Here is a 16,066-nt window from a genome sequence, read left to right as displayed (position 1 = left end):
AGGGGACTCTTGATTCTTGTCTTGGCAAGGAAAGAATTCAATGTGGAGACCAGAGTTAAGCAGAATAGCAAGAAGTTAATTGGCAGATGAGAAGGACCAGGAAAGCTCTCAATATTGAGACCACAGTCACAGAAAAGCAAGAGATTTATTGATAGGTAAGAGGAAGGACAGGAAATCTCTCCAAGAGGAGAGGGGTTCTGAGTGAGTAGCCACTGAGGGAGTGAGAAGCAACTATAATGGGTAAGGAGTGGGGATTCAACTGTTGGAGGTCTCGGCATTGTGCTTCTTGCTGATTGGTTGGGGTAGGTGGGGTCCCCCAGATTACTGAGGCCTGCTGGATCTCCCAGGTTACTTGGCCTACTTTCCGGAAAGGAGCTTTGGTCCAATGCTTTGGTATTGTGTTATCGTGTTGGTGTTTGGTGAAAAACGGGGAAAAAATCTTTGCAAACATTCGATTTTTACTGGGTTGGGGGTACCCTGACTCCAACTTGTTGTTCCTCATTCAGTTTGAGGAATGGGCTTGGGGTGCCTGGACTTGAGGGCACCCTCCTGGTTCCAACCAACTGTTCTTTATTCACACTGATGAATGGGCTGGGGGTCCCCTGCTCCTGGTAAATTACCTGTCATTTCCTAACTTCCTCATTTAGTACCATCCTTATAGGTGGTAAGAAAAGACATTTCTTGTTGGTAAATTTAGCAAAATCTGGGAAACTGCAGTAGAGTAGAATTTACCAAAATTAATAGTGCTGGTGAAATATACAGAGTTTCTCAGCTTGCTTTCCCAGCCTTGAGCTAGCAAAGAATAGAGACCTTCAAAAATACAATTCTGTTGCTCCAATTCAATACCCATGGCTCTAGATTATTCAACTTTTTTTTTAAAGATTTATTTATTCATATAAGAACTGGGGTACAGGCCAGATGGATGGGAAGGTGAGAAGATTCACCAGAGACAGAGCAAGGAACAGAACAGGCAGACTGACGAAATACACTGCTGAGGGGAGCAGCGGGCGAGACAGGAGAGGTCTGCCGCGCCATGTGGGACCCTCGCCAGCCAGCTGGGATCAAACCGGTGCTGCAGAGGCTGCGGACAGCTTCATAGCACTGTGCTCAACTGCCTGTGCCACCAGAGGAGGCCCCCTATGCTCTAGATTAGCAAAGCTAATCCAAGGAATCTTACCTTGGATAATCCTACAGGGTTAACACTCTTGTTATACTTCAGCAAACTGGATGAGTCTAGTCTTTTTCTATGACCATGAGTAATCTTTGACATTTTTATGGTCTCAAAAGTAGTTAGAAAAATTGGAAAGACTGAGAGGGCAAAAAAAAAAAAAAATTACTGAATGTACTTTCAATGGAATACAAGATTTCCTTTCTGGGTTATCTGATTTTATAGAAATGTCACCGTTTTCTGGTTCTTGAGATATTTTATAACCCTACAAACTGTAGGAACCGATGGAGAAATGGTTATTGTCCAATGAAGCAAATGAATGCTTCTGGTAGTGATGTGATTGATTTCCTCCTAAGGCACCAGTTTTGCATCTTTTTTTAAAAAAGATTTATTTATTTATGCAAGAACTGGGGTACGGGCCAGACATGCGGGAGGGTGAGAGGATTCATCAGAGACAGAGCGGGGAACAGAACAGCAGACTGACTGAAATACACTGCTGAGGGGAGCAGTGGGCGAGACAGGAAAGGTCTGCTGCGCCATATGGGTATCTCACCAGCCAGCTGGGATTGAACCTGCACTGCAGAGGCTGCAGATAGCTTCACAGCACTGCTCTGAACCGCCTGCGCCACCAGGGAGGCCCAGTTTTGCATCTATTAACAAATTTACTTCAGCATTCCTGATTGCTGAGATATGGATCTATTCCTTGAAGTTTTCTTTGAACTAATTTTAAAAACATATTACTTGCTCCTTTAGTAATAAACTAAATACATTTTTGATATGATTGCTTTGTGACTCAGTTTTAAACCTGAAAAAAATTTATGTACCTATGTGACGTGTTTAAGGTCTTTAACATGTTCAAGTTCTTTATTTTTTGTTTTTTAAAGATTTTATTTATTTATGCATACAAGAGCTGGGGTAAAGGCCAGAGATGCAGGGTGGGGGGCAGGTGAGAGGATTCACCACAGACAGAGTGGGGAACAGTACAGGCAGACTGACTGAAATACACTGCTGAGAGGAGCAGTGGGCGAGACAGGAGAGGTCTGCTGCACCATGTGGGTAGCTCCCTGGCCGGCCAGGGATTGAGCTCGTGCTGCTGAGGCTGTGGATTGCTTCATAGTGCAGTGCTTAACCCCTTGCGCCACCAGGGAGGCTCCTCAAGTTCTTTAGATATAAGGGGTAATATATAGGGGCCTGGCTTTATTTTCTTGAAAAAGCTAGTAATTCTTCCATTATTTATTGAGTAACCCTTATTTCCCCATTGATGTGAAAGTCCATGTTTTAAAAAAATTTTTTGGCCATTTATGTTGTTGTCTATTACAGTTAATTTATTTACTGATTTTTATTTACTTCCACATCAGTGCAAATCTGTTTTAAGTGTTATAGTTTTATAATACATTTTGATAACTTGATGGTTATTTTGATGTTGTACTGGCCCTACTGAAGATTGTCCTGCCAATATAGATTATTCTAAAATTTAAACTGATGAGGCTGCTTGGTGGTGCAAGGGGTTCAAACACAACATATGAAGCTAGCTGCATCCACTGCAGCACAAGTTTGATGCCCAGCCAGGGAGCCACATGGCACAGCAGACCTCACCTGTCTCACTCTGCTCCCCTCAGCAGTGTATTTCAGTCAATCTGCCTTGCTCTGCTCCCCATTCTGTCTCTGGCAAATCCTCTCAACCCCTGCCAACACCTCTGGCCTGTACCCCCGTTTTTGTATACATAAATAAATAAATCTTTTAAACAAATAAAATTTAAACTGATGAAAGATAAAAAAATTGGTGTAGAAAAAAATGACCCAGTTATTTTGGCCACATCAACCCCACCCATAACCAGGCATAACCCCACCCAACCCCACCCATAACCAACCCCACCCTTAACCAGGCAAAACACAACTACGAATCTAGAAGGTCAATGAACAGATTCTCTGAATTGTATTTACCACTAAGCTTATAGTTTATCCTATGGGGGAGGGGGAGAATAACCCTCTCCCAGACTTTCACATGTAAAGCAGGGCAGAGAAGCACTATTTACACTAGCTAAGATATGGAAACAAACGAAGTGCCCCAGAACAGATGACTGGATCAAGAAGATGTGGTCTATATACACAATGGAATACTACTCAGCAATCAAAAAGACAAACTCATGCCATTCACAGCAACATGGATGGTGCTGGAAGGAATTATGCTCAGTGAAACAAGGAAAAAGAAAAATATTGGCTGGTTTCGCTTATAGGAAGAATATATGGAAACCACACAAGGGATCAGGGGGGAAAAAAGACAAAAATACCAGGCAAACTATAAATCAGAGACATACAGCAGGGGAAGGGGAGGGAGAAGAATCAAAACGGGAAGGAAAAGCATAAGACACTATGGTGACAGCTCAAGGGTGACTTGCTGGTGGGAATTTTATGGCGACTACAGCTGGGGGGGACAAATCAAACATTATACAAAAGTGAACAATGATGTAAAATATATATATTTAAATAAAAAATAAAATAAAACAGGGTAGAAAAAGTCAATCTGAGCAGACACTGAAGAGTGACAGTAGAAGAATCCAGAACTATCAAACCACTCTGGGACTGGACTTTTGATTGGGACGAAACAGGCTCATTCTCAAAAGAGGAACTTTACATATAAGAGTTTTTCCAACTGCTTAGAAAGTGATCATCCTTTGGCCCTGGGGCTTTGATCTATTAAGAAATAGATGCAGTAAGCATGTAAGGATAAAAAGTCTGCTTTCCCACACTAAGTTTCCACCTGGAGATCCACAGGTGCACTCGTGTGGCCCTCTCCAGAATGAGCTGTCATCCAGCAGCTCAGGCAGAATCAAGGTGAGCCACATACCTGGTCACCCCATGAAAGCGCAGGTGGTTCATGCACCACTCATGTCCACAATAGGATTTGAATATCTGGCTTTCTTGCTGGCCAGATAAAGTTTTGCTAAGATCTTGGGGAGGTGGCAGTGACAGACAAAGGCCAGGCTTCAGATACTTTCCCCCAAATCACCTCTGGAGACATAGACATAATGATAGAATTTCCTATTTTGTGGGTGGCTACAATGTGGGGTCCTTCCTACAACATATCATATAACTAATACTCTTAAGAATGAACCAGAGTTTAGAAAGAAAATAGTATGTTAGACTTAATCTGATTACAAGGATTTACAGACATAGCTAGCATGCCCAGACAAGATTGATTTCTTTTCTTTTTTTAAAACATTTAAATTAAATTTTTTTTTTTTTGCATAGAAGAACTGTAGTGTAAGACAGAGGTGCGGGGCGGAGGTGGGGGAGAGAATTCCCCAGAGACAGAGTGGGGTGCAGAACAGGCAGATCTACTGAAATCCACTGCCAACAGGAGAAGGCAGTGATACTAGAGATCTGCTGTGCCATGTGGGTCAGCAACTTGGCCAGAGATCAAACTCAGGCCTTAGAGGTGATAGAGCTGAGACTCCCCCGAGACAAGGTCAATTTCTATTTAATGAGTTTTTAAAGTTTGGGTGTTTAAATATAGGCTTCTATGACCTTCACATGTTCTAGAACATTGAGAAATTGTACAAACCTGTCTCCAACCATCCCGAAGAGTATGTACAGTGTTTAGAAGTCCCCCATTTTTATAAAGAATGACTGCAAGATTCATAAACATTTTTAGTTCATATTTTTAATGTTTAAAAACTATGTTAACAGAGCAGTTAATAGAACAGAAATTCTTACATTTATTTTACACATGGTGGAAAAAAAAAAACTATTTGATTAACTGTGAATAGCAAGGTTTGTGACTTATTTAAATCACCCATCTGAAAGTCTTTTATAAGGTTCTTACATGAATAAAACAGTGATGAGCTACACGTACTGGACTCAGATGAAGTCTAAAATACATGGCCTCTAGAGAGTGGATTCATACCAATGATCAAGATTCAACTGTTTTGGGAAAAAATTATTCCAGACAGTCTTGTTGGCGTCAACACTGAAAGTAAAAGGCAAACATGCAAGACTTTCAAAATCTTAATAATATGATTGCTCTTTTTCCTTCAAATTTGTGCTTATAGTTAATATTCAGTTTCCCCCACTTTCCCCTTTCAAAGACCCCAAAATTTGGGAAATGCAGCAGTTCGATTCTGAAAAAAAATTTTTTTCCTTCCCAACCTCTGTTTTCATAAATACTATGTAGTGGTATCGGTGTTAACAGTAAGAACGCATGATGAAGAAGAAACCATTTTTCATTTTGGGTACACCTATTTCTATATGACAATAATTTGGGTCTAAATATTCTTTAATTGTCAGAGGACTAGTTTTTAAATAATTGATCTTAACACCAGTCTAAGAAATCAACACAACTATTTCTCAGACAGTTCGCTTTCTAAACAATGAGCTAAGATTTTTAGGCTCCAAGTTCACTTGGAGAGGAACTAGGTTACCTGGGAGAGAATGTAAGTTTTTCTATTTCTGGAACAAAACCACGAATACCTATGAAAACAATTAATCTTGATAGGCAGATATTAGAGATTTCTATTTCAGTGTGGATTAACAACTGCAAAAATATACAGCCTCCTATTTATTTACAGTATATTTACATACAAGTGACGTATTTCCTACAATAAGCCTCAACTGCATAGATTCTTCCTTTTAGAAACACAGAATCAAGCCCATATACAGATGGCCCAGTTTCATAACCCCTTTTTGAGAAAGCTCTAAAGAAGGGGAATGTCTGAGCCGTGTGGATTCCATGTTTTTCAAGAACTTCTCTTTTTGGAATTAGTGATATTTTTCAGTTGTTAGCTACTCCAACCCAAATGGTCCCGGAAAGCCATAATCTTTATAAATAATTCACCATGTGAATTATTTATAAATTCAGAGGAAGTATGTTCTATTGCTGAAGGATTCCCAGATCTTCCATCCCTAAGGACACCGCCTATTAGCAATGCTATAGAATCTGTATTTTCTTTATTTTGAAAGTGTCTAGAAGTTCACCATGAACTGGAAATGGAGTAATTATATTCTCAGAGCTCATGTCTTTTTTCAGCCATTTACATTGATAAACAGATGGAGACTAATGGCTTGGTGCTAAGGCATAAAGTTAAATATCTGATTTGATTTTCAATCAAGTCACCCATCTGAATGGGCAACTCACTCGCCAACCTCCTCCCCACCCGCAGTGGGACGTGCCCCACTGTTTTCTGATCTGCTGAAGCTGATAGAACCCTTCTCTCTTCAGAGCACCCTGCAGCCCCTCATCCCCTGTGGGCCTTGGAGTGGACAATTCACTTTAGAAGGACAGGAACTGCTAAGCCAGTGCTTCCAGAATGTGGCCCCTGGCTTGGCAAAGCCATATCACATGGGAGCCAGTGGGAACGTGAATCCTCAGCCCCAACCCCAGTGAAATCTGAAGCTCTTGGGGTTGGGGGCTTGGCAAATATTTTACAGGGCCCTCTGTGAAGCACCTCAAGTGTGAGATCCTCTCCAAGCCAGTTTGTCTCCCTTATTCTCCCCATTTAGGACTAATGGGGAGAATAAGGGAGACAAACTGGCTTGGAGAGGATCTCACACTTGAGGTGCTTCAAGAGGGCCTGTAAAATATTTGCCAAGCCCCCAACCCCAAGAGCTTCAGATTTCACTGGGGTTGGGGCCTGAGGATTCACGTTCCCACTGGCTCCCATGTGATACTGGCTTTGCCAAGCCAGGGGCCACACTTCTGGAAGCACTGGCTTAGCAGTTCCTGTCCATTTCCGGAAAGAAGGCAGTTCTGGGGTGACTGTCTGAGGTTGATCTCTGAAACCCTGAGGAACCTTTCCACAGTCTTTTGTCCACTCTAAGCCCTGCAACAGCACCCATGAGCACCTTTGTCCACAGGACCTACAATTATAGCAGAGGAAAATAGGCAGAGAGCTGTATGTACACCCCCATCTGATTGCTGAGCAGCTAAACCCGCTTATTAGCACTAACCCCAAAAGTGCTATGTGCTGGTTTCTGGGAGAAGTGACCTAGCATGTTCTTTCCTGTAGGAGGAAGAGAAGGAGGTGAACTGTGGGAGCAAAAGACCCCACAAATAGAAGCAGGCAGGCCAAGACTGAGGCCTCCAGAAAACAGCAAGACTTCTGGCTGAGGACGTCACCAGGGCTAATCCCTCAAGAGGGTTCCCCCTCCTCCTGATGCTCTGGGGGCCCTGGACTTACTTTCCCTCACCTGTGCTGGCACCCCTGCTGCAGGTGACTAACTGGGGTACCCCCTTACCCCCAGCATCCAGCGGGTGGTATGTGGCTGAGGTCGACAGCCCAGACTCCATGGGCTACAGGAATGAGATAATCTTGGCAATTCTGAACAAATAACACACCTCCCCGAAACAATATTATTTTTAGTGTTGAGGTTTTTTAGCATTCTGGTTTTATTATCGTACATCAGCCAAACTATTGGCTTGATAATCACACCTAGCTGGTCTGGGGGCCTCACACCAAGTATAACCTGCTGTCTAGCAGGTTACATTGTAGGTTGTAACCAACCAAATGATGGAATTTTGAAATATCATCTGCTTATACATAGGGACACCTCTGCTTAAAAAGGCTAGATTTCTGTACATACTCTCCTCTCCCCGCTTCCAATAAGTAATACTAAGTAAATTAGGGAATCATAGTACTCTGGGTTACAATAGTTAGAGAACAGTTCTAAATCCAAAATAGTAAATGGGCACTGTTCACAAGAACTCAGATCCTAGCTACCAAAAGAAAACGTGCTACTCCCATGGCTAAGGTCTAATAGTCTTGAGTCTACTAATTTCGCAGAAAATTTCTATAGCACTTGACTGTGTTGTTTAAATTCTACCTAACATCTGTGATACATGTACTTTTGGCTACCAGTTCACTATTCTGAACAAGAAGACTAAGCGCAGTACACTTTACACCTAATCCCACACAAAGGATGTAATTAATCAATCAGTGATATTGACAAATCACAACAAGGTCTATTATAGTCATTGGGTCAACAATAACTTAAACATACAAGGAAGATTTTTAAAATGTGGTATCACAGATTTCAACAACAATGTGCCTCCTCTAATAAATATGCTTTAAATAATAATAAAGATTTCTTGTACTGTTACATACAATCCAGAGATCCAAAAATATTGCTACACATTCCAAGAGTTAATGGTCATTTTCTAAATTGACTCTGTGAGTGTAAAGTGGATTGCTATAAATCAATGAGGATAACAGAAAAACATGTATTTTTTTGAATGGAAGGCCATCCGCTACCGGGCTATTTCATTACGTGGTGCTACAGATGAGGCTCCTAGTAACTAACCAACTGGTCTGGCTCAGTTTCTGTTCCTGCTCAGCTAATATGGAAGCCCCTTCTGAAAACAACAGAGGTGACTGGATTTTCCTGGGTAGGTATCACACCTAAACACCTCCATTCTGACCTCAGGTGGATGTAGTTCTGGAACATTCCATTAAAAGCTATGATGATCCTACCAAGAAATGCAGGAACTAGCCTTTCATTATGCTCCCAAGAGGGTCACAAAGAGGTGCTCTGATGTTTGCCTTTTCTGTGGTACATTAGTCTCTAAAGGGGAAGAGACAGTTCTGTGTGACTTCTGGGGAACAAGGAGGCCTACGGGGTTTAATGTGGAGGAGGAACAGAACCCAAAGCTTGCCAAGAGCCTGTGGTTACAGTCTACTTATCTCTGGATAAGAAATCTGTGCTCGATGAACTTCTATATTTGAATTCAATCAGGATACAGATAAAACACAAGTCCTATTTCAAGAGTCCGGTTCACAGAGCACACACGTTCTTAGCAAGTCCATGGAAAAGCCAGTCTAGCTGATGAGCCATCTTGGGCCATGTGGTGTCTCTGTTATCTCCCCTCCTCTCCAAGCTACCTTTGCACACACCCTCTTCGTTTGCAGTCTCCCTAATGAGAGGGACTGGGTTAGAGTGCGAGGCAAGTCTTGTGGGTCACGTGTACAGTTAATGCTCCTTGGTGAGGGGTGAGACGAGAGAACAGCACCAGCACCGAAGACCCCCCTGGGGGAAGGAAGGTATGATTTCTCCCAGGTTCCTTTCAAAGACTATCTCTGAGGGCTCTTTGTCACTTTTCCCCCCAGGACTCTGGATGGATTGTTAATGGACAAGAATAGGAATGAGGCTTATTTAAGGTACAAAAATCTTATATTTGTCATAACCTAAATTTATAGATATAAAACAAGTCTTTTAAAGACCCCCCCCAAAGTACCCAATATAAAACAGGAATTACTTTTCTTAGATCACCCTTGGTTAGATATACATTGTCCTCTGTGCAAAAAAAACGGGCAGACATGAGTCAAAGCTGTTGCGATTATAGGAAAATGTTTTCCCCTGCGACAACATTGGTGTGGGGTGGAAGGCTATTGTACCAGAGGAATATTTTCTTAGGCATTTTGGACAATCTTTTTGTACCACTCTTGCTTCTCAATTTATTAACAAAGGTGCCAAGGATCAGCCCAGGAGACGTGGCCTCTGATGAGACTTTGACATCAATTGCCAAGAGGGAACAAAACTTGATTTGCTCGATTACCCAAGTGTGTAACTAAATATGTTTACCAAAGTACAATCAGCCCCATCCACAGCTGAGAACACTCACCAGGGCCTGTCTCTGCACGGAGTGAGATGTAGAAGCTGTGGGCTACTGGGACCCGTTGCAGGTGACCAGGGCACCTCAAATATTGGGCACACCCTGATCCACAACGGCGCATGCCCTGTGACCCTCGCATGATCATCCCTGTGTGCTAGGTTAACCAAAATAGGCAAATTATTTACGAAACCATTTTTTCTGTAAAGCAAAATAAATATATACAAGATTCTTTTCTATAAAGGTACAGATACTGTGCGCTGAACATCAGTTGGAAAATGATTTCAGAACCCAATATCTAATAAATCAACATGATGGATGATCATGTTTGCAAAGTTCTGAGAGACTGTGAGGTGACAAAAAACACAGTTGGAATAGTGAGCTGTAACTGATGGTGAGAAGTGCTGAGAGATATGATCACGTAAACTTTGAAAATGAAAATCCACCATCTTACACTGATCCCAGAGCTTGAGGGACACGAACCATTATAGAAACAGGTCTCTGTTTTGCTACCCAAGTGCTATTCCGTTTGTGCCTTGTAAGTTTCTGTTTGCTTCTGTAAACTTGCAAAGGAACTGATGAGGGAGGGGTGCTGATGGGTGGTGACGGGGCAGAGCAGCAAGTTGGGGCTGGGACCTCTTCTCGCTGGTCTCAGTGGCCTTAGTCGTTGCTGGAGGAGCAGGCCCAGTCGTAGATCACCAAGGGGATGCTGACCAGTGAGAACAACACCCCCAGGCCCAGGAAGAGGGCAGCCTGGAGGAATAGAGAGGCAGACTTTCGGTGAGATAAACCTTTCCCACCTGCACCTGGGAAATACACAGAGGGCCCCCCTCCTTCTGTGTCCTTGGAATTGTAGCTGAGCTATCAGAATCTTTCCAAAACTGCATGAATCTGATCCTGCAAGAGGGGGAAAGTAAGAATGAGCCCTGTAGGGCCCACCTCTGCGTCCTGATTGCTGACTGCACCCCGGGATGAATCTGCTCTACCACTGCAGCCCCCTGCAGCCTCTTCCAGCCTAAGACTGGAAAACACAGAGGTCGCTTTGTTTCCTCTCTACTGACCAACCCAGGCTATCACTGGCAATGAACACTTCCACTTGCAAAAGTGAGCAAGAGTTCGAGAAAAGCAAAGTAGATTTGGTCCAGTGAGACAGGAAACAGACATCAAAAACTAAGTTACTTCAAGGACAGAGGAAGGCCACAGGGGCAGGTTATTAAATCCAGATTCTGGAAAGCACATGATTATGGATTGCTTGGCCTCAAGGACATTCGATCAGAGCTTCGCTGGGAGAAGGATGAAGCATCTGGAGAGCTCTCAGGGGGCTGCACTGGAACCTGAGGGGCAGATTGAGTTAAAAGACAGGAGGAGATAGGGCGGTGGGAGATGCCACTGAGAAGATGGCACATGGGTTTACAGTAATGAATCCGGAAACTCCTGGCGGGTTCCCAAGTGGATAAGAGCCCCTGTTTCAAGCCATCCTGTAGATCCTGCTACAAGTTTTGTTATGGGAGCCAGGTTGGACAGGACCAGAGAATCGCGTGCAATGCCACCATTTTCAGATTTAATCTTGGCATATTTCCTTGCTGCGCCAGAATGTCCTCCGCCCCACCCCCGTCCTCTGCTCTAGGGAAGCCCTACTAGTAAGGCTTGGGATGAGATGAGATTCATCACATTGGGCTAATCCCACTGAGAAGCAGGTGCTATCAGCCTTAACACTGCTTCTCTGAATGGACAGGGATGATCCCTCCTGCCTACATCTCCCACCCGGGTAACACTCAGGTGATGTGTGAGGCAGGGGCTGACACTTCAACCCTGTTTCCCTAGCTGTCTCCAAGCCTACCCAATCAACCCCTGAGCTTCACCAGACCTGGAAACAAGAATACCAATATTGAAAGGTAGTTCTTGAACCTAGGTCTGTGGCTCCAAAGCATTTCTCCCAAATCAAAGCATTTCTCTTGAATCATAGAAACTCTTTCCTCTAACTCAGCCTTTTTTTTTCCACTGTTCATATTTTATTTTATTTTTTATTTTTATTTTTTTAATAATAAATTTTATTTTTATATTCCCCCATACAATTGCAACCCCCCCATTCTGACCCCAATCCCTCCCCTCCCGCCCCCCACCCCCCAAAAAGTGTCTCTGGTTCATAGTTTTTTGTTGATTCTGATTTTCACTTTCTTATAGTTATTCATTTTCCTGGGCCCTTATTTAAGTTTTCTAGATTCCTGCTATGAGTGAGACCATCCGGTATTTTTCCTTTTCTTTTTGGCTTATTTCGCTGTAACTCAGCCTTTTGAAGCCATTGCAGGTATGACTGGGAACTGTGCAGATATAGTGGACTGTATAAAATCTTTGGGTCCTTCTCTACCTGTCTTGTGCTAAAGACAAGGTCTCACTCTACAGAAACACAAGATGATAAACACCTAGTCTCCTGCTGGCCTGCCCTTGCTAAGAGCAAAAGTTAAGGGTAAAACCTGAAAAGATATTCTGAGAGAACGGAGAAGACTCTGATATATTTTAAATCTCACAAATGGGAAAACACAGGACTGTGGTATCTCTTCGAGACACCTAAAAGTAGTATTAGATAGTAGAAATTGACTATTTGATAAATATAAATTAAAAATTATTAAAAAAAATAAGAGTAGCAGGCAAGACACATACCCAAATTCTTTGAGTTCCTTTATCTCCATCTTGGTTTGTGATTTTTAAATACAGAGATGACGGAAGAATGAAAATAAGCATATTAGCAGACGTAACTCCTGAAAAATGAGAAGAAAAAAATATTTGGGGGTGCTGTTGTGAAACTGTAGCTTTCTAAACAGCAGTTGAGGAATAAGTGTAAATTCATAGTCATACCTACGACTCCAAAAATGTCCTTCATGGAGGGGATGAAGATCACCAGCAAGTTGATAATAACCAAGAGAATGAAGGTAACAAAGATGTGGCGACATAAATTAAACTTTGTTTTCTTAGCCAGTTCAAACAAAGATGAACGAACCTGTAGGAAGGGAAAGACTTAATAAGGGTCGGAAGCAAGCCAACCTCACATTCCTCAGCAAAGACACTGATTTATTGGTGCATGGAAATTTGCAAAATGTGGGCCTCCCTGGTGGCCCAGGGGTTAAGTCTCAGAGCTATCACCACTGCAGCCTGAGTTCCATCACCGGCCAGCGAGCTGACCCACACAGCGCAGCAGACCTCTCCTGTCTCGCCTGCTGCTCCCCTCAGCAGTGAATTTCAGTAGATCCGCCTGTTCTGCTCCCCACTCTGTCTCTGTTGAATCCTCTCACCACCCGCACCTCTGGCCTGCACCCCAGTTCTTCTAAAAAAATGAAATTTGCAAATGTTTTGCAATACCTAACAAGTTTACTGATAGCAGTTTAGGTAGGGGGTGAGGCAAGGGGCCTGAATTAAAATAGAGAACGTGTTTATTTGTGGCTAGTTCTCCATGTGAGGGGATGAATTTCTGCTTTTAATCTATGACTGGGTGTTCTATTCTGACCCTTCTATATTCTCCCATCACGTATGACCGAGAGTCGAATATTCTATCTACCTGTCTCAAGAAGAGGGACCCATTAATAAGAATTAAGATTCATTCTATCCGAGGTCCCTCTGTTTTCTGAGTTCACTTTCTTCCCAAAGAGCCTTAACTGAGTCTCGGGGTCCATCCCTAATGTGGTTTCGAAGAAGCAGGAATGTCCCCGGGGCAGGGTTTCTCTGGAACGAGCTCCGAAGGGAGAAGGAAAGGTGATCCCCTGAGCTGTTCTCAGGTGGCACTGGGGCCCTCACGCACCGTGAAGAACAACACGGGCACTGTGAGGATGACGGCGACGATGACGGCCAGGCGCACGGTCAGAATGAGGATGTCATCTTTGCTCTGGTACTTGTGCAGGAGATCTGATTGCACGTTTTCTAAAATGAAGGCAGAATCAGAGGGTGTTAAAAAAAAAAAAAAGAGCAAGACACATCACTGAACGCCAGCTTTTCTCAACAACAAAGAGTCTGCGAGCTACAGGCCAGAGAAGCAAGGTTCTAGGTGTTGGAGGGTCTATTAAAATGCTTTAGAACGTTGCAAAGAAAAGTCCCCCGTGTGAGCCACACTCCACCTGCACAGCCTGGGCTGAAAGGAACTTGCAGGAAGCTCTAGAAGAAGCCATCAGAAGCAGGGACGGTTAAATTGGACTCAATTAAATCTAGAAATGGATCGGGATTAAAATAATTGACCATTGAAGCACAAAGTCCCTTTTACTCCAGATGCTCCCCCAGTCCTGTCTGCACATCTAACAAGAGCCAACACCATGCCTTGCTGGGCAGACAGGAGCCCCTTCCAGGTCCGCTCATGGAACTCAACTTCCATGGCCAGCAGCACAGGCACCAACAGGACGTGAGCACCTCCTGGAAATAACACTTCTCTTCCAAGTCTGTTTCTGTTACTTAAAAAAAGCATTTAGCTCGTGTGCCACTCTGATTCTCAGCGCCTAACCTCAGCAAGTGTTATTTCAAAGACTTAGAAAGTGGAAAAGTATCCTGATGGAGAGCAAGCTCAGTTTTGACCAGAGATCATTTCTCTCTTTGTGTTTACTTTCTAATGCTCTCATTGCACCATCTCGAGGTTCTGGGTGTTGAGTTCAAGTTTAAGGTCTATCCCACACCTTAGTTGAAGGTTATAATAAAACCTCATTCATTCTAATGTCTTTGATTCAAAATTCATATTCACTGAAATGTAGGTGAGCCTTCTTCTTTAACCTAAGAGTCCAGGAGGGCTTTGTGTTCTATCACATGTGGAAAAGAATGGATTTGCAATGAAAAATCATAGCCTGAAAAAAGTAACAGTAAATCATTCAACTAATATTAAGTTCTCTCTCTCTCTCCTCTCCCTTTAGCTATCCCCAGCCCTGCAACTAAGCAGGAAAATGCAGAAATACCATTTTTATGCAAAAATTAAACATGTTCTGAATCATACACAGTATTGAAAACCAATGTTTACAAACTGAGGTCCATATTTCTGGTTTGTGATGGATTTATAGATTCATTAGCTGTCATTCTCCACTTTTTATAAAAATGGTAATAATATAACTATCACCAGGGTAGCCTTTGTAAGGTGGAATTAATAATCCAACAATGTTCAGCATATTTCGTTTTTTGAGACATTTATGTTCATGAAAAAATGCCCCAAAGAAATCTTATTTAATAAAGAGTAATGTGAAATGTATGTATTTAGACTCAGTTACAAATTACAATGATAATGAGAGATGTTGAACCTGTGGGATCATTTGAATGGGAGAGGATGAAGACATGGGAAAGGTCAATTATTCATACCAGGCAGTAAAAATCACACATGAGACGTGGTTCTCTTTTTCAGATTTCCATTTCTTTTAACTTTGTGTGCCATTCCTTCATGTCTCTGCAAGGCTCCAACTTCCAGTGAGCAATTAGGCCCTTTATTTATTTTTTTAAAGATTTATTTATTTATGCATACAAGAACTGAGGTACAGGCCAGATGCACGGGAGGGTGAGAGGATTCACCAGAGACAGAGTGGGGAAGAGAATAGGCAGACTGACTGAAATACACTGCTGAGGGGAGCAGCGGGTGAGACAGGAGAGGTCTGCTGCGCCATGTGGGATTCTTGCCGGCCCGCTGGGGCTGGGATCGAACCTGCGCGGCAGAGGCTGTGGACAGCTTCACAGCACCGTGCTCAACCGCCAATGCCACCAGGGGAGGCCTCTAGGCATTTTATTTTTAATGAACATGGCTTGTCATGAGCATAACGCTGCTCTTTCTCACTTCCAACATCTGTCTCTGACTCTCTTTTCTATTAATGGAATCTGACCCAATTTGCAATAGCAATTAGGAAAGACTTATCTGATTTCATTTTTCACTTTCCTCTGTAAAGCTGGCATGCTTATACAATGTAATTTTATTAAAGAACACCATTAGGGGGAAAAATCACAGTATGTTGTTTTAGTCATTATTTTCTTATGATCCTGCATGATTATGTAAAGGAACCATCACCATTTGCTTTCAGTAAAAGAAAAGCCTAGCAAATCCTTGGATAGATTTGTTGGGTTTTTGGCTATCATATTCAAAGTTAATTTGTTATTGATTTTTATTCATTTATTTACAAATAGTTGTATTTATGTACTGACAGAAGTTACTTACCATAGAAGGTCAAGTAGCCAAAAATGGCAGTTAAGAAGTACATGACAAACATGGCAAAAAAGGAGATATTCGAAACCATCTGCATTTTTTTTTGGGATCGACTGAAAACAAAGGAAAGAAAAAACAAAACAAAAAA

The 16,066-nt window shown here is 42.6% G+C and overlaps 1 protein-coding gene across 1 annotated transcript in view; it reads right to left on the bottom strand.

Annotated features, from left to right (window-relative positions):
* Positions 1 to 10,430: 10,430 nt before the first annotated feature.
* Positions 10,431 to 16,066, bottom strand: part of SLC38A1 (solute carrier family 38 member 1) — a gene marked incomplete at both ends in the record, with an annotated part of 49,915 nt that continues 44,279 nt past the window's right edge. Inside the window, 5 exons of the mRNA XM_084255998.1 lie at positions 10,431 to 10,523; positions 12,432 to 12,529; positions 12,627 to 12,768; positions 13,564 to 13,682; positions 15,931 to 16,031. Of these exons, the coding sequence (XP_084112124.1) occupies positions 10,431 to 10,523; positions 12,432 to 12,529; positions 12,627 to 12,768; positions 13,564 to 13,682; positions 15,931 to 16,031 (553 nt within the window). The remainder of the gene's footprint in view (positions 10,524 to 12,431; positions 12,530 to 12,626; positions 12,769 to 13,563; positions 13,683 to 15,930; positions 16,032 to 16,066) is intronic.

The sequence above is a fragment of the Talpa europaea genome, assembly GCF_964194135.1.
Source record: "Talpa europaea genome assembly, chromosome: 15".
In the NCBI taxonomy this organism is placed as follows: Eukaryota; Metazoa; Chordata; class Mammalia; order Eulipotyphla; family Talpidae; genus Talpa; species Talpa europaea.
The sequence above is the reverse complement of the archived record's forward strand: the minus strand, read 5'-3'. Positions and strand labels throughout refer to the sequence as shown.